The sequence below is a fragment of the Mesoplodon mirus genome (genome assembly GCF_964341445.2).
Source record: "Mesoplodon mirus genome assembly, chromosome: 13".
Lineage (NCBI taxonomy): Eukaryota > Metazoa > Chordata > Mammalia > Artiodactyla > Ziphiidae > Mesoplodon > Mesoplodon mirus.
In genome coordinates this window covers 26,968,816-26,993,475 of record NC_138989.1, presented here as the reverse complement: position 1 = coordinate 26,993,475, position 24,660 = coordinate 26,968,816, and the positions used below count along the sequence as shown (strand labels likewise).

Here is a 24,660-nt window from a genome sequence, read left to right as displayed (position 1 = left end):
TTCTGACTGCCTCCCAGGCCAAGCATCCTCTTCTGGGAACTGCCCACACTGCACCAAAGAAAGAAACACCAGGAAAATATCTCCTTCAACAAGGCTAGGACGTCTGCTCTCACCACCATGTTCGGGGTTGTATGGGAGGTCAAGGGCAATGTCAGAAAAGGCATCCAGACCAGAAGGGAAGAAATGAAATCATTTCTTGTTGTAGATGATGTGATTGTCTGCGTAGAAAATCCCAGAGGATCTACAAGAATGTTACTAGAATTAATAAATGTGTTTCGTTTGGCGAGGTCTCCAGATACAAGATGAATATGCAAAAATCCATTATGTTTATATATACTACCTGTAAAAAGTTGGAAATTGAATTTTTTATTTTTTATTTTATTTTTTTTTTTTTGCGGTACGCAGGCCTCTCACTGTTGTGGCCTCTCCCGCTGCGAAGCACAGGCTCCGGACGCGCAGGCCCAGCGGCCATGGCTCACAGGCCCAGCCTCTCTGCGGCATGTGGGATCTTCCCGGACCGGGGCACGAACTCGCGTCCCCTGCATCGGCAGGCAGACTCTCAACCACTGCGCCACCAGGGAAGCCCGGAAATTGAAATTTTTAAGAAAAGTACCATTTATAGTAGCACCAAAAACCATGAAATACTTAGGTAACAAATCTTACAAAATATGCACACCGTCTATATGCTACAAATCGTTAAGACACTGATAAATCAAGGGCATAAGTTAAAGGAAAGGTATACCACATTCATGGATCAGAAGACTCAATATCACTAAGAGGTTAATTCTCCCCAAATTTATCTATAGATTCTGTACGGTACCTCCCAAAATTCCAGCAGAGTTTTTTTATAGACATTAACAAGATGATTCTAAAATTTATGTGGAAAGGCAAAGGAATTAAAATAGCCAAACCAGTTTTTAAAAAGAACAAAGTTGGAGGATTCATGGCACCAGATATAAAACTTACTATATAGTCATAGTAATCAAAACAGTGTGATTTTTTAGCAAAAGAATAGACACATAGATCAGTGGAACAGAATAGAGAGTCCAGAAATAGTCTACACTTACGTGGTCAACTGCTGTTTTAACAGAGGTACAAAGACAATTCAATGAAGAAAGGATAATCTTTCACCAAATAGAGCTGGAACAATTGGACATCCATAAGCAAAACAAAAAAATTAACCTTACACTACACTTCTTGCAAAACGGTCATACACCTATGTAAAACTTTAAATTATAAAATTTCTAGAAGAAAACATATGTTCTTTTATTTTTAATTTTGGGGTATAGTTGATTTACAATGTTTTAGTTTCAGGTGTACAGCAAAGTGAATCAGTTAGACATACACGTATATCCACTCTTTTTTTAGATTCTTTTCCCATATAGTCCATTACAGAGTATTGAGTGGAGTTCCCTGTGCTACACAGTAGCGTCTTATTAGTTATCTATTTTATATATAGAGTAGTGTGTGTATGTCAATCCCAATCTCCCAATTTATCCCTCCCCCCTAACATATGTTCTTTTAAAATTAAGTCTTTTAAAAGAAAACAGGAGGGCTTCCCTGGTGGCGCAGTGGTTGAGAGTCCGCCTGCCGATGCAGGGGACACAGGTTCGTGCCCCGGTCTGGGAAGATCCCACATGCCGCGGAGCGGCTGGGCCCGTGAGCCATGGCCGTTGAGCCTGCGCGTCCGAAGCCTGTGCTCCGCAACAGGGAGAGGCCACAACAGTGAGAGGCCCGCGTACCACAAAAAAAAAAAAAAAAAAAAGAGAAAACAGGAGAAAAATCTTTGTAACCTTGGGATACGCAACATTTTTAGATCAAAAGCATGGTCCACAAAAGAAACATTGATAAATTAGACTTCATCAAAATTGAAAACTTCTGCTCGTTGAAAGACCCTTAAAGAAATGAAAAGATAAACCACCAACAGAGAAACACAAATCGGACAAAGGTCTTGTATTCAGAGTATATAAAGAACTCTTAAAACGCAATAATAAGAGAATAAACCACCCTCTTAAAAAATGGGCAGAGGCCCTAAAATGACACTTGACCAGAGCAGATGCACGAAGTCAGCCAAGCACCTGAAAAGATGTTCAACGGTCATTCGGCTCATTCAGGAAACAAATCGACGCTGAGCAACGGCCTCTCCTTCGTCCTGCGCTGGTGCCCGGGCTTGGGGCCGAGAAGTGAGGTGCTGGCCATGCACCAGCCGGTAGCAGAGCCTGCATCAGGGACCAGGCACCCGCCTCCGATTCCTGCTGAGCTTCGGCTCCACCTGCTTCCTCCGCAGAGACTGGATGCTGTCCTTGGCACCGAGCCCAGTGGGGTGCCAAGCTCCTCGTGGTGGCCTGGGGAGGCCTGGGCAGGCTCAGGCATCAGACCAAGGGTCAGGCCAGCGGCCTCCGGGGCCCCTTCCATTCAGCAGTGTCTGCTGCAGCATTATGTGTCTTCTGTCGGGGCCCAGGGCTGGCCAGGGACCTGCAGCCTGCACCACAGCAGGCAGCCCCGCCTGGCACTATCCGGACCCCATGGAGGGACCTGCCATGTTGAGGGCCCCCGGGGGCCCCTGGCTGGCCTCTGCCCCCGGGACAGTACTCTTTTCTTCATGTCTGACTGCTGGTGCCTCTTCCTGGTGAGTACCGTGGATGACGGTCAGGGACCTTGGCTGTGTCCTTGGGCTTATTTTAGGACTGAGCAGGAATTAGTCATTGCAGAGGCCCGCTGCTTTAGGTACCCACCCCCCGGGGGGTCTCTGAGCTGGCCGCCAATTAACAGCAGCCCCCTGGGCTGACAGCCCTCCTCCCGGACGGGGATGAAATGTTCCCTTGAGACCGGCATCAGAGCAGCAGCTAATTGGTGAGAGGATGTTTCCTTTCACACATTTACTCCAGTGTTGTCAGCAGTAAATGCAGCTTTGGGGGAAGCTTTCTGGCCCCGTGGGAGGAGGGCCAGTGTGAGCCTGGCCATCCAGTTGGCACCTGTGTTGGCTGTGAAGTGTCTCCTCAGGGCTGGTGGTTGGGGACTTGCCCATGTGGCTGTTGCAGAAGTGGGAGTGGACACAGAGGCTCCCATGGCTCAGGTTACTCCTGCCCCGTGAAACTCCCTGGCCTCCGCGCTGCATCTGGAGTCAGGTGTTCCCAGATCCCCCTGGTTCCAATTCTGTGACTCAGAAGTGGCAACCTCACGCAGGCGAGAGCCCTGGGAATGCCCGACACCGTTCTCTCCCTCTCTGCCTTGCACCAGCACCTCTCTTAGCAGCGCCCAACAAGCCTGGTGTGTGCCCGGCAGGGCAGGTCAGACCCTGAGCTAGTGGCCAGCAGGATGTTGAGTTGCATCCCCGGCCTCTGCCCACCAGGTGCCAGAAGTGCCTCCCCTGCCTGCTGTTGGGGACACCAAAGGTATCACCAGAAGCTGCCAGTGTCCCCGGGGGTGCAGAGTCACCCTGGTGAGGCCCCTGGACACATGCAGTCAGAGGCACAGGGCCCTTAGCAGAGCGTCCTGCAGCTGCGGCCTCCACAAGCAGAGGACTTTGGGACGCTTGGCTGGTGGGGCGGGGTTGGTGCTCACCATGGAGCTGCTGCCCAGGCCCTAGACCCCCACCACTTTTGCCCCAAAACATCCGGGTGCAGGCCCGACTCTGACCCCCTGAGGAAGCTGCTGCGGGACCCTGGGCCTCCACCATGGAGCTGGCCCAGAGCAGGCCCTGCCCAGCCTTACTCGGGCGCGGGCGCTATGACCCGATGGGGAGAGGAGCGTGAGTTGGCGGGGGGGTTCCCCTGTGAACACTTCCTCCCTGGGTGCCCCCTCTCCATCCTGCGAGACCGTGAGTGCGCAGTCGAGTCCCTGGCGGTGGCCCCCAGGCTCCCCACCCACAGAGAGGGCGGGCAGGAGGGTGGGCGTGGGGAGGTCAGGAATCAGAACAGCCAATGCGTGTATGTTTAACTCTGAACCACTGTGCTGTACACCTGAAACTAACACAACATTGTTAATCAACTGTACTCCAATATAAAATAAAAAGGTAAAAAAAAAGAATCAGAACAGACACTCACAGGGCTGAGGGTAAACAGGGGCTGTAAACAGGGACTCTGGGGTCCTGGGGAAGCTTCACCTGCATCCTCTGCTGATCACCTGTGGGGTCCAGATGACCCCAGCCTCCACATGTGAGCACTGCTGGGTGCAGGGGAGGGGCAGAGAGCTCTGGGCCCCCCGTAGGACTGAAGCCAAGCTCTGAACTCAGGCCACTGGCACAGCCCTGCTGACCTCAGCTCCCCTGCATCAGGGAGGACCTGGGTGCTGCGGCCGGATGTGCAGTCCTGCTCAGCACCCCATCCAGCCCCGAGTGGCTTCCGGGGCTCAACCCCAGCGATGGGGGCGGGTGGGGAATGGGGTAGCGACAGAGCCTTCAGGAGGGGCTGAGGCCGGGCTGCGGCATCCCAGTGGCTGTGTGCGGGGCCTGGTACTGGGAGGGGTCAGGAGGTACACTGCCTGGGGTGCCAACCCCCCTCCTGAGAGCAGCTCTCCCCGTCCGCACAGACGGCAGCAGCCTGCTGGACTCCATGGCCAGCGGGATGCGTCTGATTGTGAGCTGCGTGTCCTCCTTCCTCATCCTCTCGCTGCTGCTCTTCATGGTCCATCGGCTGCGCCAGAGGCGCCGGGAGCGCATTGAGTCCCTGATTGGAGCAAACCGTGAGTGCCCAGCCCTGCCACCCACAGCAGCTCGGCGGTGGTCCCAGGGCAGGGAGGAGGAAGACAGGGCTGCCCGGCAGCTGTGCCCTGCCCGCTTCTGCTCCCACTCCCGGGCTGAGTCACACGAGTGTGGTGGGAGGGGCACCAGCCCTGGCCCCCCAGGGTGTGTGGGCACCTGCCGGGGCAGCCTGCCCGCTAAAAACCTTGGACACCCATGGCTGGTGGCAGCTTAGGGAGCATGGCCCACCCTCCTCAGCCCACGTTCTCTGCCGCAGCCTGTGCCTGCGTAGAGTTTCTGAGATTCCCCCTTGTCTCAGTGAGCAAGCCAGGAGGCTTCCCAGTCCCTGTGGGGAGGGGGGCTGAGGATCATGGTGACGAGGGACCACAGCTGCCATGTTAGGGCTCCAGGGCCTCCGAAGACACACGTGTCAGGTCTGAAGGCCCCGCATCACGGTGCGCCCTCCTGGAGATGGAGCTGCAGGGTGGGCAGCACGCTGAGGCCGTCGCGGTCAGGCCCAGATGTGCTGAGAGCCTGGGTTCCGCGGGCCGGAGCTGGTGGGTGGGTGGGTGGGGCTCCCAGTGTAGATGGCAGGTAGCAGCCGGGCACAGGCATGTGACTGTTGGAGTGCGTGGTGCCCTGGGCCTGGACGTGGCAGGTCCAGCCCAGGAGTGACAGCTCCGTGCTTGTTTCTCTCTCCGACCGCCCAGTGCACCACTTCAACCTCGGCCGAAGGATCCCCGGCTTTGATTATGGCCCAGACGGGTTCGGCACAGGCCTCACCCCGCTGCACCTCTCCGACGATGGGGAAGGCGGTACTTTCCATTTCCATGACCCTCCCCCTCCCTACACCGCGTACAAGTACCCGGACATCGACCAACCCGATGACCCGCCGCCACCCTACGAGGCCTCCATCAACCCGGACAGCATGTTCTACGACCCTGCAGGTGACCCTCAGGGCAAGGGAGCCATGGGTCACAACCAGCTGGCATGCGGGCCAAGGCCCTGTGGCCCCCCAACTTCTGCCCAGCCTTCTGCTTTTGCTTTGGTTTTCCCTTTAAGATGGTCCCACTGTCTGGGGTGGGCACACTCTTCCCAGGGTTGCAGATGGCCACTGGCAGTGGTCTTCCTGCCCCTGCCTCCCTCCCGGGAACTCCTGTTAGTGAGCAGCCCTCGGGGCTCCCTCAGCAGGGCCCTGTGGGGAGCGGGGTGCCCAAATGCTGGGCTGTCAGGCATGGTGCACGTGTGGTAAGCTGAGGAGACACCCCCTCGGCATGCCCTCCTGTCCAGCGGTCACTTGAGTCTGTTGTTCATCTGATACTGTGGAAAATCATTCCTCACAGGCGAAGCAGAAAGAACGGCAGGTGTCCTGCCCATGGCCTGACCTGTCCCTGTCCCTGGTGTGCACGCAGGTGTCCCATCCCGATTCCCTGTGTGTTACACACACATGAACACGTGTAACACAGCAGGCTGGGCTTTGCAAGGCTGGCACTGCTGTGTTCTTGGTCTGTTCCCGTCAGTTAGTCCCGTCCTTTGTGGTCTGCACAGGCAGGAAAGCCTTGGATTTGATCTCTGTCCTTGGGACACTGATTGTCACAATATGCTGTCCAGGGGGCCAGGGTGGGTAGGACGAGGGATGCTTCTGGGAGAGCGAGTCTCAGATTCCTCCGTAGACCAGGCTGCAGGGGAGCAAATGCTCCCCGGGGCAGGACAGCAGGACTGCTGGGCCGGGGGTGTCGGCCAGGGGAACAGCGGTGCTGGGTCCCTGAGCCCCGAGCTTTCAGAGAGCATCTGCAGGAATAAGGAGGGGCTGCCACCAGGTCTCCCTCAGACCAGGGTGTTCTGCAGACCCCCACACAGTTGGCGGGGCTGCCTACTCTGGCCCATCTCCCGCACTTGCCCCCGTGTTCCAGCCCATGTCTAATGCATGTGAGCCCTGCCTGGACCCCCAGAGTCTGAGAGGGTTTCCCCCTCCCCTCCCTTTGATCTGCTGACTTAGTCAAAGCATGTCCCCTACGCACACATCATGCTTTGCTCACGGCTGTACCCCTGCTACAGCCCAACGCAGCCCACTGCATGGCGAAGGTGCGGGGTGAGCACAGTGGAGCCCCGTGGGGCAGGCTGTCCCCTGCCCGGCGGTGTTGGTGGGAGCAGGCAAGCAGGAAGAGCATACCCCGAGCCAGGACCACCCCCTGCTGACCCCCATCTCCTTCCGCAGATGATGACGCCTTTGAGCCAGCAGAGGCCGCCCAACCGACCACAGGGGGTGGTGGTGGTGAGGGTGCAGCGCCCCAGCGCCTGGAGCAGCCCCCGCCCACCCCCAGGGCCTCTCTGGCCGACCTGGAAGACTCAGCCGACAGCAGCAGTGTCCTCCTCGTGCCCCCTGACCCCGCCCAGAGTGGCAGTGCCCTGGCCACAGAGGCGCTGCCGGGGGGCGGCCACCACAGCCGAAGTTCCCTCAATACCGTGGTGTAGAGGACGGCGGGTCCGCGGCCCAAATGGGCAGGGAGCACCTGTTTGCCATCAAGAAAAACACTGGTCCCCTTGGGAGACTTGAGGGGCCCCTGAGTGAGCCTGGACCCAGCTGCACAGCTGCACCCGTGACGGCGGGCACACACACAGACACTGCGCCAGCCCCCAGGGCGCCAGCACCTGCCCGAGGCTCCTTGGGGGCTTCAAACACACGCGTAGCTTTGGGTCACTGTATTTTTCTTTTTAAACGGCAGAAGGATGACAGAGTTCGTGAGACCACATGTGTCAGGAGCAGGGAACAAAGGAGGCGCCATACGTTCTAGTGGGGCTGGACACTCCAGCTCTGATGGGCTTGCTTGCTGCCACTCGCCCTCCAGAGGAGCCCGGGCTGCTGCGCACGCCTTGCCAGCCGCCGCTCGAGAAGGCGCGCCCAGGTGGCGGGTGTCTGAGGACTGTCAGTGCAGTCGGGGCAGATGGCCTTGGAGGTTGCCACAAGGGCTGCTCTGGGGGTGGTCCCCCAGGTCCAGTTGTGAACATCCAGCTGTGGGGGCTGGGGGCTGGCCTGGTGCCCGAGGTGCCCAAGGCCCTGAGGAGGGCAGCTGGGAAGGAGGCTGGACTCTGTACTGTCTTTCCAGCTGGGCTCCGTGAAACCCAGTTCCACACCAGGAGGCCTGGGTCCCACCCCAACCATTTTCTCCCCAGCATCGCAATACGTGGCCCACCCTGGGCAGCTCTGGGGTCGGGCTGGGGCCTTTAGCCATGCATGAGTGTCCTGGCCCTGGATCCTCCACCGGGGCTGGCTCCTGGCTGCTACCCTCTGGAGCCCCCACTCCTGCTGAATTTGCCCCTGGGCCTGGCCTGCTCCCACCCCACCTTGTTTGTGCCATAAGGGTTGTGTCTTTGGGGGGAGGGATGGCTGAAATTCACATCCTGGGCTGTCCATCTCCCAGAAGTCCACTTCCTGCCCACCACTGCCACCACTGGAGCCACGTGCCCGGTGGCCGCCTGCCACCTTCCTGTCCCCAGCAGCGAGGTGCTGGGTGTCCTACCCTGGGGGGCCTTTGACTGAGGGTCACTGTTGCCTGTTTCTGGGCAGTGGTCTTGTTTCCTGACACGGGGTTTTAGCATTTCTGAGGTTTGGAGGTTAAGCGGGTTTTGTGCGATTTTTAGCACATTCATATCTTTTCTACGTTGAATGTCTGGATCTTTTCTTTGTTGTGTGCATGTGTATCTGTGTGCGTATGTGTGCGTATGTGTCTTAAGTGTTTGCAGGTGGTGGCGGTACACGGGGACTCAGGCCTGGGGCCCCCCTTTCCAGGGCCAGCCATGGCGTGCTGGGCGGCCCCAAGGCGTGGCCCTCAGCTGAGAGCAGGGAGCCCTTCCCTGGCCCCTCGCGCCCTCCCAGACCAGCAGTGAGTGGGGGATGACTTGAAGTGGGTGCTCTGTGGTGACAGGCCTCGCTGGCACAGTCTATTTCTGGACACGTTCTCACAGTCTCCCGTTGGGGACCGTTTTGTTCTTCCCTGGGCAGCATGAGCTTCTCAAGTTGCCCACAGACTGGGACTCGGCCCACAGGAGCCAGAGTGCTGCAGGCGGCCCCACGCAGGCAGGCTGCGTGCCGAGCAGTCCTGCACTCCCGCTGCCAAGGACTGGGACTGGAGAGTGGCTGCACTGGCTGCTAAAGACAAAGCAGAAAGCGTGTCCTGCCTCCACTGTGTTCTGGGCACTGAGCAGCTGTCACAGGCCTTGTTGGTGCTAGGTGAGGGTCCTGAGCACTCCTGCTTTGGAGTGGGCTCCCCCGTGGAGCCCCAGAGGGGCCTGGCCCCAACAGCTCAGGGTCCCTCCCAGCCCCCATGTCTCTGGCCCAGGCCTCAGACCCGTGTGTACAGGGCAGGGCGGCTGGCACTAGATGTGTGGGACTGGGGACTCCTTGGGGACCGAAGGACTGCTGGGCCAGTTGGGTGTGTGGGAGTCACTAAGGGGTGGCCTGAAGCAGGCTGTGGGGGCCACAGAGTGGGGCCTGCTTCTGGACAGGCCAGGGCTCTGGGGTTGCTCAGCCCATGTGCAGCACTGTTTCAGGCCTTGCCTGCTGCCCGCAGTGTCCCCAGGAGCTAGTGCCCCAGGGGCTGAGCTCCACTGGGGGTGGGGGTGGGGGAGCAAGGGGAGAGGTGGGGTTGGCCTAGGCCAACCATCATGAGATCTGGTTGTGCTCCGTGGTCAGACGAATCCCGACCAGCCCTGGCTGAGAGTCTTGTGCTCCTGTGAGCTGCTGGCCTGCTTGGTGGGGGTGGGTGTCTATAGGCCATTGTCTCAAGGCCTGTTTATGTTTTCCTTTCACTAAGGGTTTTTAGTTTGGGTTTATTTTGGTTGGGTTGGCACTAATTCTTTTCTTAAGATGCTGTGAGAACCGTTTCATCCGAATGCCAAATAAATTTGTGTTCTGGAAGTAGTGTGGTGCGTCCTCGGTGCGGCCCCAGCTGGAGCAGGAGGTTCCAGCCTTGTTGGGGCCGAGGGACAGGTGCAGAGGTGGCTGCGTGGAGGAGTTGGGCCACCTCTGGAAGCAGGCGTGGGGTTCTGAGACACCTATCCCTTCCGTTCTCTGACCGTGGTCTTTTCAATAATTTCTCAGTTCCTGATGTGAGGAAAGAGGGCGCCCAGGGGACTCAGCTTCGGGTGGGTCTTCGCGCTGGGCGGGCAAGGGGTTGGTTTAGGAAAGGCACTGGTGCGGCCCCTGGGGGCTTGGGGAGGCGGCCCTCGGGCCTGAATGCCTGCGGGGCGGCGGGCGGTCCGGTCAGCACCGCGGACAGCGCCTGGCGGGGGAGTCGGGGCGCGGCACTCGCGCTTGGGAAGGCGCGCCCGCCGAGCGCATTCCGGTGCGTCGTCTTCCCTCCTGGCCACTCGCGGGGCGGGGAAATAGGAACCCCGCTTTCCAAGAGAGCGACTGGGGCTCGGGCCACAGCCTGGGGTCCGCTGGGCGCCGGGACCTCCGAAACTGCTGCGGAAGCCGGGGTCCCACTGGGGCGGGGCGGAGCGGAGGAAGCAGCGGCTTCCCAGACCCTTTGGTCGGCAGGGGTGCGCTGGTAGGAGAGAGGCTGTGGTCTTGGGGCGTCTTCCCCACCCCAGCTCCCCAAGTCAAGGCACTAGAATCCAAGGTGCCATCTCCCTCGAACTTCGTCCTTTCTGGTGGCCTTGCCGTGTCACTCCTGGTCTCCAGCCTCCATTTCCTCATCTGTAAATGGGCATAATAATAGCATCCCCCCACCCAGGAATAGTTGGGGGGTGGGGGGGTCCGTGAAAGCGTTCAGCTTGGGTCGACGCCGGCGTTTGTTGCTGGCAGCCGTCCCCGCCCCGGGATCAGAGCGAGTGCCTGGCGAGCTCCAACTGTCTCCCCACTGGAGGCGCCGCCCCTCCAACCCTCCCCGCGCCTGGAGCCCCCAGGACTCAGCCACGCCCCTAACTCACCCCGCTGGTAAATTCGCCGCCCTCGCTGGCTTCCTCGGCCCGCGTCCTCCGCCACTTACTGCTGCACCATGCGGTCCCCGGGCTTGGTGCTCGCCTTCCTCGCCGTGCCGCTGGTGGTGCGCGCCGACTCGGAGGGTGAGCACAAGACCCTGCCTTTCTGCTCTGTCCTACCCTCCCCGGACGCTCCCTCTTCTCCGCTTTATGCCCTGCCCCTAGTCGGGGGGGGGGGTGCGTCCTTTGGGGAGGAGAGGTTGGAATTGGGGCGACAGGAGAATAGAGTCTGCCTGGCATCCACTGGCCAAAGCCCTGTGCTCCCACCCTTGGACCCTGGCTGGGATGGCGCTCAGAGCCCAGATGGCCTGTGTCAGCCCAGTCCCCTCCCACCGTCTGCAGGTGCCTGGTGCTACGACTCACAGGACCCAAAGAGTGGTGAGGACAGAGTGTTGTGTGAGGCTGTGTGGCATTGGTCTGTGTCCTGTGTCCACTGCACTTCTGTGGTCTCTGCGGGTTTTCTGTCTGTAGTCCTGGGTCGCAACGATTGGGAGTCCCCTCTGTGTGTGTCCGGGTCTGTGGCTGCTGTGCTCTCCAGTCCTTCTGTGTGTGCCAAGCTGCTCACATTAGGCGGGACCCATAAGCGTGCCATGTGGCCAGCCCACGTGTGAGCAGGTCGTGGAGGTCCCCAAAGTTGGCATGTGGCCAGGTGCCAGCAGACTTTCCCAGGCCCCTTCCCTGTGGAGCAGCTGCCTGCAGGGGCTGTACCTGTGATGGTGTTGCAAGCACTATGGCCAGGCCAGGTTTGGGGGGTGGCAGTTGTGACCTGTCAGGTGGGGGCTCTTCCCTGGGTGTGTGTGTGGGGGGAGGAGGGCCACCTTTGTGCACCCCCATGTCTCAGCCCCCCTAGAGACCTAGACTTGTTCCCCCAGGCCCCACCCACTGGAAGGAGATGGCCCCAGCCTGTGGGGGCCCAGGCCAGTCCCCCATAAACATCGCGGGACCCCACCCTTGGACCCTTCATCTTCCAAGGCTATGACTCAGCACCTCCAGGCCCGTGGACCCTGGAGAATGATGGTCATACAGGTCAGCACCCTGGGTCAGGCCCCCCCTTCCACAGACAGGGACAGCAACCCCCTGCACAAGGATCAGGATCCCCACACAGGAGATGAGACACCCTACAGAGACCAGGGATCCCCCCACAAGGGTCAGGAACCCCTACAGATGGATTAAGAGCTTCTACATAAGGATGGGAATGCCCCCACAGGAATCAAAATCTCCATAAATGGCACAGGAAGCTCCACACACAGTGGTCAAGACATCCCCCAATGGAGGTCTGGAACCCCCACATAGAGGTGCCAGGAACCCCCTACCAGTAGCAGTCAGCCATTGTCCCCGAGGACCAGAAGTCAGGGCGTACCCAGAGGTCAGAACTGGAGTCACCACAACCTCCAACAATCCCATAGCTGAGGTGGATCAGGACCCCCGCCACAGGAGGCTGCCTTCTCCCCTCCGTGCAGGGTCGGGGGTTTCCACTGCAGTCTGTGGAGCCCCACCTGGCCGGCCAGCAGAGGGGCCTGGACACCCAGGGTGTCATAGTTCCAAAGAGGCCCAGCCAGGGGGCAGACTGGCCTGAGGGGGTACCTTTGCTCACACTTTGTGCCCTAATGGCACGAGAGCAGCTGAGTGGGGGAAAGAGAGGGTGACATTTGTTCCCTCCCCCTCAGTGCTCCGCATGGACACTGGCCTGCAGAGCCTGCTGGAGATGCAGGACGCCAGGCTGCCACCACCATCCTACCGTGCCCTGCAGCTGCACTTCCACTGGCTGGTGCCCCGGGCGAGCAGGCTCAGAGCACAGCCTGGACGAGCAGCACCGCCCCATGGAGGTGGGCCTGGTCATGGGGAGGGTTGGCGGGAGTGCCCCATGGAGGCCAGGGCAGCCTGGTGGGAGTAGCTGGGTACCTCCCATGGTCTGTGTCTCCCCAGATGCACGTGGTCCATATGAACACCCGGTACCAGAGCATAGGGGTAGCCCGAGGTCACCCTGATGGTCTGGCAGTGCTGGCCGTGCTCTTGACAGCGAGGGAGGGGCCGTGTGCCTCCTGGCAGGGAGGGGGGCTGCTGTGTGACAGACTGCTTTCAAGAAAGGGGGTCCATGGGGGTCTGTAGATGGGACAGGTGGCCTGTGTAATCTTGGGTGGGCATTGGGGCCCCTAGAGGCTTTATAGGATGAACGGGTTCTGTGAGGGGGTGTGGCCAGTGAGAAGTCGTGGACCTGCAGGGTCAGTGGGGGTGGACCTGCAGGGTCAGTGGGGGTGGCCCTCCTCCCAGCAAACCCCCTTCACCTCTCTTCCCACTTAGTCTCCCCTATACCCCTCTCAGTGTTCCCCCCTTTTAAGACCCCCGCTCGAGCCCCACTCACTTGGAGCCCCCTTCCCAGGATCAGGACTCTGACAACGCCAACTTTTCGGCCGTCTGTCGGGCCTGAAGAACATGTCGGGCCTGAAGAACATGTCGGCGCGCGGTGAGGGGCGCGGTTCCCCGCGGCGGGGGCGGGGCGGCCGGACACCGGGAGGTTGGTTCCAACCCGCCGCCGTCTCTCTCCCAGGGACCTCCGTGAACCTGGCGTCCACCTTCCCGCTGGCCTCGCTGCTGCTGGGCGCCTCTGGCCTCTCGCGCTTCTCCCGCTACGCGGGGTCGCTGACCACGCAGTGCTGCGAGCCCGTGGTGCTCTGGACGGTCTTCGAGGACACGGTCCCCATCGGGCGCGGCGCCCCTCCCCCCGCCAGCCGCCCCGCCCCGCCCTCCCGTGCGCCGCGCCTTGACCGCCTCCGCCCCACACCCTCAGGTGGCCCAGTTCCGGATCTTGGCCCAGGCCGGGCCCCGCGCCGCTCATGGAGAACTTCCGGCCGCAGCAGCCTCTCGGAGTACGCAGGGTTGTAGCTTCCCCCAGCGCCTCGGTCCGCGCGGCAGCCCCCACCCCGGCCCGAGGGCACGGGGCTCTCCTGGGCTTGGGGCTCAGCCTGTGGCTCTGGCAGGGGCCCTAGGATGTAGACATGACCACCTTCCCGCAATAAACGACTCACAGAGTGACCTTGGCCTCCTGTGGCTGGGGGGAGGGGGGCAGCCTGGGCGCACCGCAGCTCCCACGGAGGCCTCCCGTGCCACCCTTCCCGACCCCACCACAGCCAGTCCCAGACCCCATCCAGAACCCCAGACCTCCCCAGATCCTTCTCGGGGAGTAGGCACCCCCACTCCCATCCTACATCTTATGCCTGAATCCCCCGATGAGATAGAAGGAGAAACTCCACCTGCTAAAGCCTAAGATTACTATTTTATTTTACAAACGAGCTGGCTGACCACCCCAGACACTGTGTGGTTTAGTGATGCCTCCAGCTGCCATTTCCCAGAGGCCAAGAGGTGAGAAGCTGCTGGATCCCAGCTCTGCAGCACAGAGTGTTGTGTCCTGGTGACAGGGACAGTGAGTGAAGGGCTGTCTGTACCAGGTGAGACCCGACCCAGGCGACACTCCGGGAAGATGGGCTGTGTAGTCTGATGTAGGTTGACACTGGAGAGACACTGCTGTCGGGTGACTGCCTGCGGTGAGGCTACTTAAGGTAAGTGGCCTTCGTGTCACTGTCAAAGCAAAGCTGAGAGTCCAGGGGGCACTGACCAGGTGCGCTGTGTCCAGGCAACGCTGTCCAGTAGAGGGTGGGCCCGACTGTCAGGGGAGTGAAGCTGGCTAGAGTTAGGCTGCTGTCCAGGGCCCACGGTAGAATGTGCTCGTACATCCGAGTGACACTGTCCTGAGTAAACCTGTGTCCAGGTGACAGTGTCCCAGCAGCCCACGTGTCCCCGGTGTCTGTCACTTGGTGTGTGGGTCACACTCTCCATCCACCCCAGTGCATGAAGGCCCGACCTCCTCCCTGAGACCCTTCAGGAAAATACTCTTGCAACCACCTCCCCCAGACAGAGGAGACCTTGGGCTCTCCCGTTGCGCTCACTCCCGGAGGCTGACATACTCCTGGCCCGAACTTTACCCCGCCCGGACTCCGGCTCCAGCTGTGCGGAGCCGGCCGCACTCCCCAGCCCGTTCCGATACCAGAGCGCTAGCCGGCGGCGTCGGAGGACCCTTCTCGCTCCAAGCCCTGCTCCACAAGCCACCTGGCCGGTCCCAGGTAGCAAAGCCCCGCGGCCGGCGGCGGCGGCGGCGGCGGCGCGCCAGGCCCTCGCCCCGGGCTCCCTCTCCCTGCGCTTAATCCCCGCCGCCCTGCGGGGCCCCGGGCGGGGTCTTCTTGAGGTTCTTACTGGCCGGGGCCCGGCTCGCGCCGCCGTCGACCGGGCTGTCCGAGGCGTTGTCGGTGGGCCTCGCGCCCGCGGCCAGGGCGTTCACGGTGCCCAGCGCCCGCAGCAGGGCCGGGCCGCGGGGGCCGTGAGGTTCGCGGAGGGCGAGCGGCGGAGGCGGCAGCAGCGCGCGCAGGGCGTCCAGCTCGGCCCGCAGCTCCGCGCGCAGCGCCTCCAGCCCCGCGCCCATCTCGGCGCGCACGGCCGCCAGGCCCTCCTGCAGCTGCCGCTCGCTCACCTCCAGGACGCCCGCCGGGTAGATGGCCCCGCCGCGCGGCTCCCCGCACACGGAGCACACGGAGCCGCGGCTGCGCGCCTTCTCGGGCTCCCCGGCCCCCGCAGCGGCCCCCGCGCGCTCCACCAGCCGTGGCAGCCGGGGCGCGTCGGCCCGCGCCGCCACTTCAGCCCGGAACTGGCACCGCAGGCGCGCCAGGCGGCCTGAGGCGCGGGCTTCATTGGGGCTCGGCCTGTGGGGCTGCGGCTCGGGGTCCGGCCAGCGGCCCACCGCGCGCCTCAGCGCCTCGCTGGCACCGTACGCGCTGCGCGCCTGGGCCCACGGGCGCCGGGGCTCTGCCGCCATCCGCGCCGCCGCCGCCGCCTCCAGAGCCCGGCCGGGCCAGAGCCCCAGCCCGTAGCCTAGCGATCAATGGGGCCCGGGAGACGCTTCGTGGAGAGGGCCTCCGGGACGGCTGTGGGAACGACCAAGGCCTCGGGGAATCTGGCCTGGGGCCCCGCGGAACCCCCGCAGGGCTGAAACCTAGGCGAATGGGGCCCCGAGGAACCGGGGGAACGACGCCAAAGGCTTGAGTCTGCAGGACTTGTCCGCGGTGCTGCGCTGTCAGTGGGTCCCAACAAGGGGCTTGAACAGGCTTCTGAGCAGAGGTGATGGGGACGTGAAAGCGCCCAACCCCGAGTGGGGAACCGAGCTCACATACTCTGCTCAAAGCCACAGTCCCCATCACAGCCAGGGGAAGGCAGGTGTGGTCACTGCCTGAAGCCCTCCTCACTGGCTGGGGCCACCTCCTCCCATACCACAGTCCAGGCTGCTATCTCTGCACTGCTCCCCTACAGCCCACACACAACATGCACTTCTGCCCCTGAACTCAAGATCCCCATTGCTCTCTGCTGGGCCCCTGCCTTCAGGAGGCTGCTGGAGGTCCAGGCCATCCCTCGCTGCTGTCTGTGCACTGGCCCTGTCCTCTTCCTCCTCTAACCCAGTGACCATCTTCACCCGCTAAGCCTTTGCCTAGGCTGTTTGTCTGGCCTGGAATGTGCCCCCTGCTCTCCCCTCTCCTGGCTGTTCCCACTCATCCCACTTCTCCAGGGCAGCCTTCCTTGACCATCTCACCCCCTACCAGGGAACTCAGGCCCCTCCCCCACAGCACCCTCGCAATCATGATTAAATGGCTCTGTTCTCTGTCCACCTCCATCCACAGTAGGATCCCGAGTACGGGCCCAGTGGTGCTGAGCGGGCTGGATGTTGGATGAAGTCCTTGGGTGAATGAATCTGGGGCTGAGAGTCCCGGGTGGGGCCACCCCACCCCTGTCCAGCTGTGCACCTCCTTTGCCTGGCATTCAAGGCCCTCACGGCCATCCCTGCTGGCTTTCCTCTCCTTCCCACCTTACCACTGCACCCCATTCATTCTCACCCTGGTGCCTTGCCACATGCACTGCTGCCCGTGCCCATCACAGGGCCGTGGGCAGTATGCTGTGGGCCTCTCTGGAAGGCAGTATCCCCTGCCAACATGTTGTGCTCACGGCACCCGAGGGGCTAGTTAGGACTCTGGGTGCCCTGGGGCCTCCCCAGCAAATTGTGGGGAGGGAGGGCCTGGCGTGGATCCAGGCTGGGCTGGGAGGGGAGATGGCAAGACACCCACTGGAGCCTGTGTCCCCAGGGCCCAGCGGGGCCTACCCTCTCTGCAGCTCTGTGCCCATGTGTGCGTGTGTGTGTGAGATTCGGGGTGCCGTCGACCCTGTTCTTGGGCAACCTTGGCCCCAGGCCACTGTGAAGAGGCCTGGATCCCCTCGGTTCATTCATTCATTGGAGCCTGTCGCTCTGGAAGGTGCAGGGAGAGGGGAGAATTTGGTGCTCTGTCACCCCTCTGACCCTCCATTCTGCTGAGTCACCTGGCCCCTCAGGACCTCCAGCCTGTGGCTCTGCTGCTCCCTAGAGCCTTGTTAACCGTACCCGCCACCACTCTCCCCTCCTTAATTAAAGTACGACTGACACAAGAGCCCTGCATTCCTCTCCAGGCCTGCTGGAGCCAGGCTGTGTGACCCGAGGGCTCTGCCCTCTCTGAGCCTTACCTGTGAAACACAGGAGACCCTCAGGTCCCCAGGAGGGGACGGCAGGGAGGCCGAGAGGGTGGGAGCAGGTGTGGGAGGGACTCCAGATTTGCCGACCAGCAATTAGGGATGTGAGAGCCAGGAGGGCCTAGAGTGGGCTGCCCAGGCAGCCTGGGCCTGGGGAAGACAGAGGCCGAAGGAGGTGGTGTGATAGGAGCAGAGACAGACTGGGAGGGGAGGCCCTGGGGACCCCATGGGTCCTGAGGGGAGTTGCAGATGTGTTGGTTGGGGCGAACAGGCAGGGGTGGTCAGCACGACTCTGATCCCCAGAGGTCAAATTCAGTGAGGATCAGGAAACAAGGTGTGGTGACCCTGGCCCCATGATCATCAGTGGAGAGGCCAGGGTGCAGGTGAGGCCTGCGGTGCGGAACCAGGTTGGAGTGCCCTGGCCGGAGATGGCTGGTCAGAGCCAAATGGCTGTTGTCCCTTCAGGGGACAGAACTGCTGGGTGGGGGGCTGCACACAGGCCTGCTTTCCAGGTCCTCCCGGAAGCTCCTCACAGCCCTGAAGCCAGCCTGCCAGGGGGCTCCCTGTATGGGGGTGCTGACAGGCCCAGCTCCTCCCCAGTCCCGTCCCTCTCTGTGTGCCAGGGGCCAGGCAAGCTGTGTCTGTGGGAAGCCACCGACCCCCCCGGGCTGTCCCCAGCCGGGTTCTGTGCCTTCAGGCCAGCCCTCCCACCAGGCAAGGTGGGCGAGTAGCTGCTCATTAACACAGGGAGGAGAGACCACCCTGGGCTCAGCCTCTGCCCAGAGAAGGGGGTGGTCACTCCCTGTGACTTCCCTGTGGTCACCCTTGCAATCTGTTGCAATTAAACCCTGGCAGCCACCTAGGCGGGAGGTTTTCTTTCCCAGAGCCTGAGGGCAGTCGGGAGCCAAGAGGGCATTGCATGTTGGGGGAGCTCTGGTGGCCTTGGGGGGTCGGTAGGGAGCAGCCGTGTGACTGCAGCCTCACAGTCCTCAGGGGAGCATCTGGTAATGCAGGGCCCCAGGTCCCCAACCGCACGAGGTAGAGGGGGTGTGGGTGCTGAGGGCACAGAGGTCTTTGTCTTCTGCAGTTGAAGGCCCACCAGGTTCTTGGCAAAGCGAGGGATGTGGCGAGGCAGGTGGTGGTCCTGAAGCCGGCGGAATCTGAGGGCCTGTGTTGGGGGGGGCACACCAGGCAAGGGCCCAAGGGGGACAGGACCTCTGTGCAGGCCACCCACCGGGTGGGATGGGGGTTAGTTTTGGAGCTGGTCCTGGCAGGGGCGGTGTGGCCCAGGGCTCTCGGGTAGGGGCTGTGCTCTCCATCTGGCCAGACTGGCTGGGCCTTTGGAGGGTGAGCAAGCCATCTTGGCAGGGGCCTGGACCGCGGGCCCTGGGCTCTAGGGAAGGGAAGGCTATGGTGCCCTTAGGCCCTCAGAGTGCAGGCCACGTTGTGGGACCTCGGTGGACTAAGCTGGCAGGTCTGGCTCAAGCCATCACTCAGCACAGTTCTGGGCAGCTTCATCCTGCCTCACGGGCCACTGGTGGTCCCTGTGGCCTCGCCTGTCTCTCCCCACCCCACCCCCACCCGTCAGAGCCCAGGACGAGTCTCTGCTGGCCAGGAGATGGTGAGGGCGCAGAGGTGACAGAGGCGGGAGGGCGTGCAGTGGCCAGGGGAGGCCTGAGTCCTGAGGTCTCTCCTTTAAATACAGGGTCAGAGAGGGGAAGTGACTCACTCTGGATCCTAGTGCTAGAACGGGGCTTCCTGTGGGCGCTGGACTTGGGCACACCTTGCCCCTGAACACCCCCTGCCCACCAGGCCCTGGAACTGTGCCATGGCCTCCTGGTGGCTCTAGCTACCCAGGCATTCCCTGGAAACTGTTCTGGGTCAGGTGGCTCTGTGGGGGGCAACTCATTACCCGGTATTGACCTTGCCTGACCTCAGTAATGAGTTCATTACCTGGTAATGGCTTTGTTTGCCTGGTCCTGGCGTCAGCAGCCTGGAGTAGCTCTGACCAGTCTGGGCTGGGCCCCTGGCCCCCCAACCTGCCCCAGGTGGGGCATCAGGCATGCCAGCATCTGTGTGTGCCCCGAGGGCCCAGCCTCGGCTCTCAATGGGACAAGCTCCCCAACCTTGGGCAGCTGAGGCCAGTCACCACTCTGTGCATCACCCTTCCACCCACAGATGGGGCGGAGTGGGGAGGGCCGCCTCGGATGGGCACACTGCCCATGCAGGGGTCCTCGGGGTCCCCCTTCTCTTACCAGCTGAGCCGGGGTCTCCATTCAACTGGCCCCTGGGATGGACCTCGTCTCATCATTCCTGGTGAACGGGGCTGGGCCCCATCAGGAGCCCCTCCACCTCCCTGTGGCCAAAGGTCACCTCTCTGTCCTCATCTTTGACCTCTTAGCAGCACTGAAAGAGCTGGCTGTGCCCTTCCACTCACACCCTCCCGGCCACCCCAGACCCTGGCGCTTCTTGCTGCTGCACTGGCCCCCCAGACAGAGCCACCATACTCCCACTGGCCTCACCTCTCCAGTCCTTGGCTTTGGCCCTGACCCTCTCAGGCAAGGCTGTTAAACCTACATCTGGGGACTTCCCTGGCGGTGCAGTGGTTAAGAATCCGCCTGGCAACACAGGGAACACGGGTTTGATCCCTGGTCTGGGAAGATCCCACATGCGGTGGAGCAGCTAAGCCCAGGTGCCACAGCTACTGAGCTCTAGAGCCTGTGAGCCACAACTACTGAGCCCATGTGCCACAACTACTGAAGCCCGCATGCCTAGAGCCCATGCTCCACAACGAGAAGCCACCGCAATGAGAAGCACACAGACCACAACGAAGAGTAGCCCCCGCTCGCTGCAACTAGAGAAAGCTGGTTCAGCAACAAGGACCCAATGTAGCCATAAATAAATAAATAAATAAATAAATGTTCCTGTGAGGGAGGAGTCAAGATGGCAGTGTGGGAAGATGCAGAGATAGCGTCTCCCCACAACTAGGGCACCTGCCGGGCGCTGGTGGGGGACTCTGACCCCCAAGGAGATGGGAGGAACCCCAAAGTGAACCGGTAGGACGTAAGTGGAGGCCAGGCAAGATCAGCGCCCCTGAGGCTGGAGAGATCAGGAGAGGCAGGCGGGAGGGGCCCTGAGGGAGGAGCAGGAGAGGAGCAGAGGGTGTTAACCCCACCCATTTGGGCATGGGGAGCCTGCTGAGCTCCCAGGCTGGTCCCCTGCCCTCCAAGCCCCCTCCAGGCTGCGTGGGTCCTTGGGGGCATAGGAGGGAGGCCAGGGAGATCAGGACAGGCAGGTGGAAGGGGCCCTGCAGGAGGAGCAGGAGAGGAGTGGAGGGTGATTGCCCCGCCCACTTGAGTCCAGGAAGCCTGCTGGGCTCCCAGGTGAGGTCCCCTGCTCTCTGAGACCTAAGTGGGGGGCACCCTGGGCCCCTTCTGTTCCTTGAGCCTAAGTCCCACCCCTCCCAGCCCCCAGGGCCTTTTCCAGCCTTGTGAGTACTGAGCATTAGCGCTGCCCACCGCCCAAACCTCACCCTTGCTTAGGCCCCGCTCTGCATATCCAAGGCCTTTTCTCCCCCACCCCCACTTTTTTTTTTCCTTTCTCTCCTCCTCTTTTTTACTATTGTGGTACTGATGTACCTTTCAGTTGTTGATTCATCTGTTTTTTAATTTTTACATTCTTTCTAACATATCTGTTAGTTTCCTAGTCTAATTTTATTTTTTACTTTGTTATTTTTCTTTTTTTTTTTTTGCCACCCCATGGGACTTGCAGGATCTTGATTCACGAGCCCAGGGTTGGGGGGATGCTCCTGCAGTGGGAGATCTGAGTCCAAACCACTGGACTAACAGAGAACCTCACACCCCAGGGAATATTCATTTGAGTGAGGTCTCACGGGGTTCCTCATCTCAGCACCAAGACCCAGCTCTACCCAATAGCCTACAAACTCCAGTATTGGAAGCCTCAGGCCAAACAACCAGTAAGACAGGAACACAATCCCACTCATTAAAAAAAAGAAAAAAAATGAGATGGCAAAAAAATATGTCACAGATGAAGGAGCAAGATAAAAACCTACAAGATCAAATAAATGAAGAGGAAATAGGCAATCTACCTGAAAAAGGATTCAGAGTAATGATAGTAAAGATGATCCAGAATCTCAGAAATAGAATGGAAACCCAGACTGAGAATATACAAGAAACGTTTACCAAAGATCTAGAAGTACTAAAGAACAAACAAACAGAGATGAACAACACAATAACTGAAATGAAAAATACACCAGACGGAATCAATAACAGAATAACAGAGGCAGAAGAACGAATAAGTGAACTGGAAGACAAAATGGTGGAAATAACTGCTGAGAAACAGAATAAAGAAAAAAGAATGAAAAGAATTGAAGACAATCTCAGAGACGTCTGGGATGATACTAAATGTACCAACATTCGAATTATCAGGTTTCCAGAAGAAGAAGAGAAAAGAAAGGGTCTGAGAAAATACTTGAAGAGATTATAGTGGAAAATTTCCCTAACATGGGAAAGGAAATAGTCACCCAAATCAGGAAGCACAGAGAGTCCCATAAAGGATAAATCCTAGGAAAAACACACCAGGACACATTAATCAAACTAACAAAAATTAAATTCAAAGAAAAAATACTAAAAGCAGCAAGGGAAAAACAAAAAATAACATACAAAGGAATCCCCATAAGGTTATCAGCTGATTTTTCAGTGGAAACTCTGCAGGCCAGAAGGGAGTGGCAGGATATACTTAAAGGGATGAAAGAGAAAAATCTACAACCAAGATTACTCTACCCAGCAAGGATCTCATTCAGATTCAATGTAGAAGTCAAAAGCTTTTCAGACAAACAAAAGCTAAGAGAATTCAGCACCACCAAACCAGCTTTACAACAAAATGCTAAAGGAACTTCTCTAAGCAGGAAACACAAGAGAAGAAGAAGACCCACAAAAACAAACCCAAAACAAGAAAGAAAATGGTAATAGGAACATACATGTTGATAATAACCTTGAATGTAAACCAAAAGACACAGACTGGCTGAATGGATTAAAAAACAAGACCCATATATATGCTGTCTACAAGAGACGCACTTCAGACCTAGGGACACATACAGACTGAAAGTGAAGGGATGGAAAAAGATATCACATGCAAATGGAAGTCAAAAGAAAGCTGGAGTAGCAATACTCGTATCAGATAAAATAGACTTTAAAATAAAGACTGTTAAAAGAGATAAGGAGGGGCTTCCCTGGTGGCGCAGTGGTTGAGAGTCCACCTGCTGATGCAGGGGACGCGGGTTCGTGCCCTGGTCCAGGAGGATCCCACATGCCACGGAGTGGCTAGGCCTGTGAGCTATGGCCGCTGAGCCTGCGTGTCCGGAGCCTGTGCTCTGCAATGGGAGAGGCCACAGCAGTGAGAAGCCCGTGTAACGCAAAAAAAAAAAAAAGGGATAAGGAGGGACACTACATAATGATAAAAGGATCAATCCAAGAGGAAGATATAACAATTATAAATGTTTATGCACCCAACATAGGAGCACCCCAATACATAAGGCAAATGCTAACAGCCATGAAAGGAGAAATCAACAGTAACACAGTAACAGCAGGGGGCTTTAACACCCCACTTACACCAATGGACAGATCATCCAAACAGAAAATAAATAAGGAAACACAAGCTTTAAATGACACAATAGACCAGATAGATCTAATTGATATTTATAGAACATTCCACCCAAAAGTAGCAGAATACACTTTCCTCTCAATTGCACATGGAACATTCTCCAGGATAGATCATATCGGGTCACAAATCAAGCCTCGGAGAATTTAAGAAAATTGAAATCGTATCAAGCATCTTTTCTGACCACAATGCTATGAGATTGGAAATCAATTACAGGAAAAAAACTATAAAAAACACAAATACATGGAAGCTAAGCAGTGTGCTACTAAATAACCAAGAGATCACTGAAGAAATCAAAGAAGAAATTTTAAAAATACATAGAAACAAATGACAATGAAAACACAATGACCCAAAACCTGTGGGACAGAGCAAAAGCAGTTCTAAGAGGGAAGTTTATAACAATTCAATCTCACCTCAAGAAACAGGAAAAATCACAGGGCTTCCCTGGTGGCGCAGTGGTTAAGAATTCGCCTGCCAATGCAGGGGACACAGGTTCAAGCCCTGGCCCGGGAAGATCCCACATGCCGCGGAGCAACTAACCCCATGCGCCACAACTACTGAGCCTGCGCTCTAGAGCCCTCAAGCCACAACTAGTGAAGCCCACGTGCCTAGAGCCTGTGCTCTGCAACAAGAGGAGCCACCACAGTGAGAAGCCCATGCACTGCACCAAAGAGTAGCCCCTGCTCACTGCAACTAGAGAAAAACGCGCACAGCAACAAAGAACCAAAGCAGCCAAAAATAAATTAATTAATTAATTAAATTTTTTTGAAAAGAAGAAAAATCTCAAATAAACAATCTAACCGGGCTTCCCTCATGGTGCAGTGGTTGGGAATCTGCCTGCCAATGCAGGGGACGGGTTCGAGCCCTGGTCTGGGAAGATTCCACATGCCGTGGAGCAACTAAGCCTGTGAGCCACAACTACTGAGCCTGCGCGTCTGGAGCCTGTGCTCCACAACGAGAGAGGCCGCGACAGTGAGAGGCCCGCACGCTGCAATGAAGAGTGGCCCCCGCTCACTGCAATTGGAGAAAGCCCTCGCACAGAAACGAAGACCCAACACAGCCAAAAATAAATAAATAAATTTATTTTAAAAAAACCAATATAACCGTACACTTAAAACAACTACAGAAAGAAGAACAAAGAAAACCCAAAGTCAGTAGAAGGAAAGAAATCATAAAGATCAGAGCAGAAATAAATGAAATAGAAATGAAGAAAACAAGAACAAAGAGCAATAAAAGTAAAAGCTGGTTCTTTGAGAAGATAAACAAAATTGATAAACCCTTATCTAGACTCATCAGGAAAAAAAGGGAGAGGAGGCAAATCAGTCAAATTAGAGGGGGGACTTCCCTGGTGGCACAGTGGTTAAGAATCTGCCTGCCAATGCAGGGGACACAGGTTCGAGCCCTGGTCTGAGAAGATCCCACATGCCACGGAGCAACTAAGCCCATGCACCACAGCTATGGAGCCTGTGCTCTAGAGCCTGCGAGCCACAACTACTGAAGCCCGTGCGCCTGGAGCCCATGCTCTGCAGCAAGAGAAGCCACCACAATGAGAAGCCTGTGCACCGCAACAAAGAGTAGCCCCCGCTCACCACAACTAGGGAGAAAGCCCACATGCAGCAATGAAGACCCAATGGAGCCAAAAATAAATAAATAAATAAAATAATAATAAATAAAATAAAATTAGAAATGAAAAAGGAGAAATCACAACAGACACTGCA

The 24,660-nt window shown here is 58.4% G+C and overlaps 2 protein-coding genes and 1 pseudogene across 4 annotated transcripts in view; 2 read left to right on the top strand and 1 right to left on the bottom strand.

Moving 5' to 3' along the window:
- Nucleotides 1-9,599, top strand: part of DGCR2 (DiGeorge syndrome critical region gene 2) — a 73,957-nt gene extending 64,358 nt beyond the window's left edge. For both annotated transcript variants that reach the window (XM_082640520.1, XM_082640519.1), the window contains 3 exons: nt 4,531-4,683; nt 5,392-5,628; nt 6,900-9,599. In XM_082640520.1, the coding sequence (XP_082496646.1) occupies nt 4,531-4,683; nt 5,392-5,628; nt 6,900-7,156 (647 nt within the window). In that variant the 3' untranslated portion in view covers nt 7,157-9,599. The remainder of the gene's footprint in view (nt 1-4,530; nt 4,684-5,391; nt 5,629-6,899) is intronic.
- Nucleotides 9,600-10,683: 1,084 nt separating this feature from the next.
- Nucleotides 10,684-13,653, top strand: LOC309814793 (carbonic anhydrase 15-like; annotated as a pseudogene). The gene is made up of 7 exons: nt 10,684-10,750; nt 11,009-11,044; nt 11,539-11,692; nt 12,334-12,492; nt 12,593-12,673; nt 13,047-13,130; nt 13,215-13,653. The product of its transcript is annotated as a carbonic anhydrase 15-like (transcript).
- Nucleotides 13,654-14,746: 1,093 nt separating this feature from the next.
- On the bottom strand, nt 14,747-15,573 carry FAM246C (family with sequence similarity 246 member C). The gene has a single exon (XM_082640905.1). The coding sequence runs from the start codon at nt 15,528-15,530 to the stop codon at nt 14,862-14,864; it is 669 nt and encodes a 222-aa protein (XP_082497031.1). The 5' UTR covers nt 15,531-15,573; the 3' UTR covers nt 14,747-14,861.
- Nucleotides 15,574-24,660: the final 9,087 nt, after the last annotated feature.

Bases quoted from the DNA above. Each gene is read 5' to 3' on its own strand.
- FAM246C (XM_082640905.1), bottom strand. From the start codon at position 15,530: ATGGCGGCAGAGCCCCGGCGCCCGTGGGCCCAGGCGCGCAGCGCGTAC.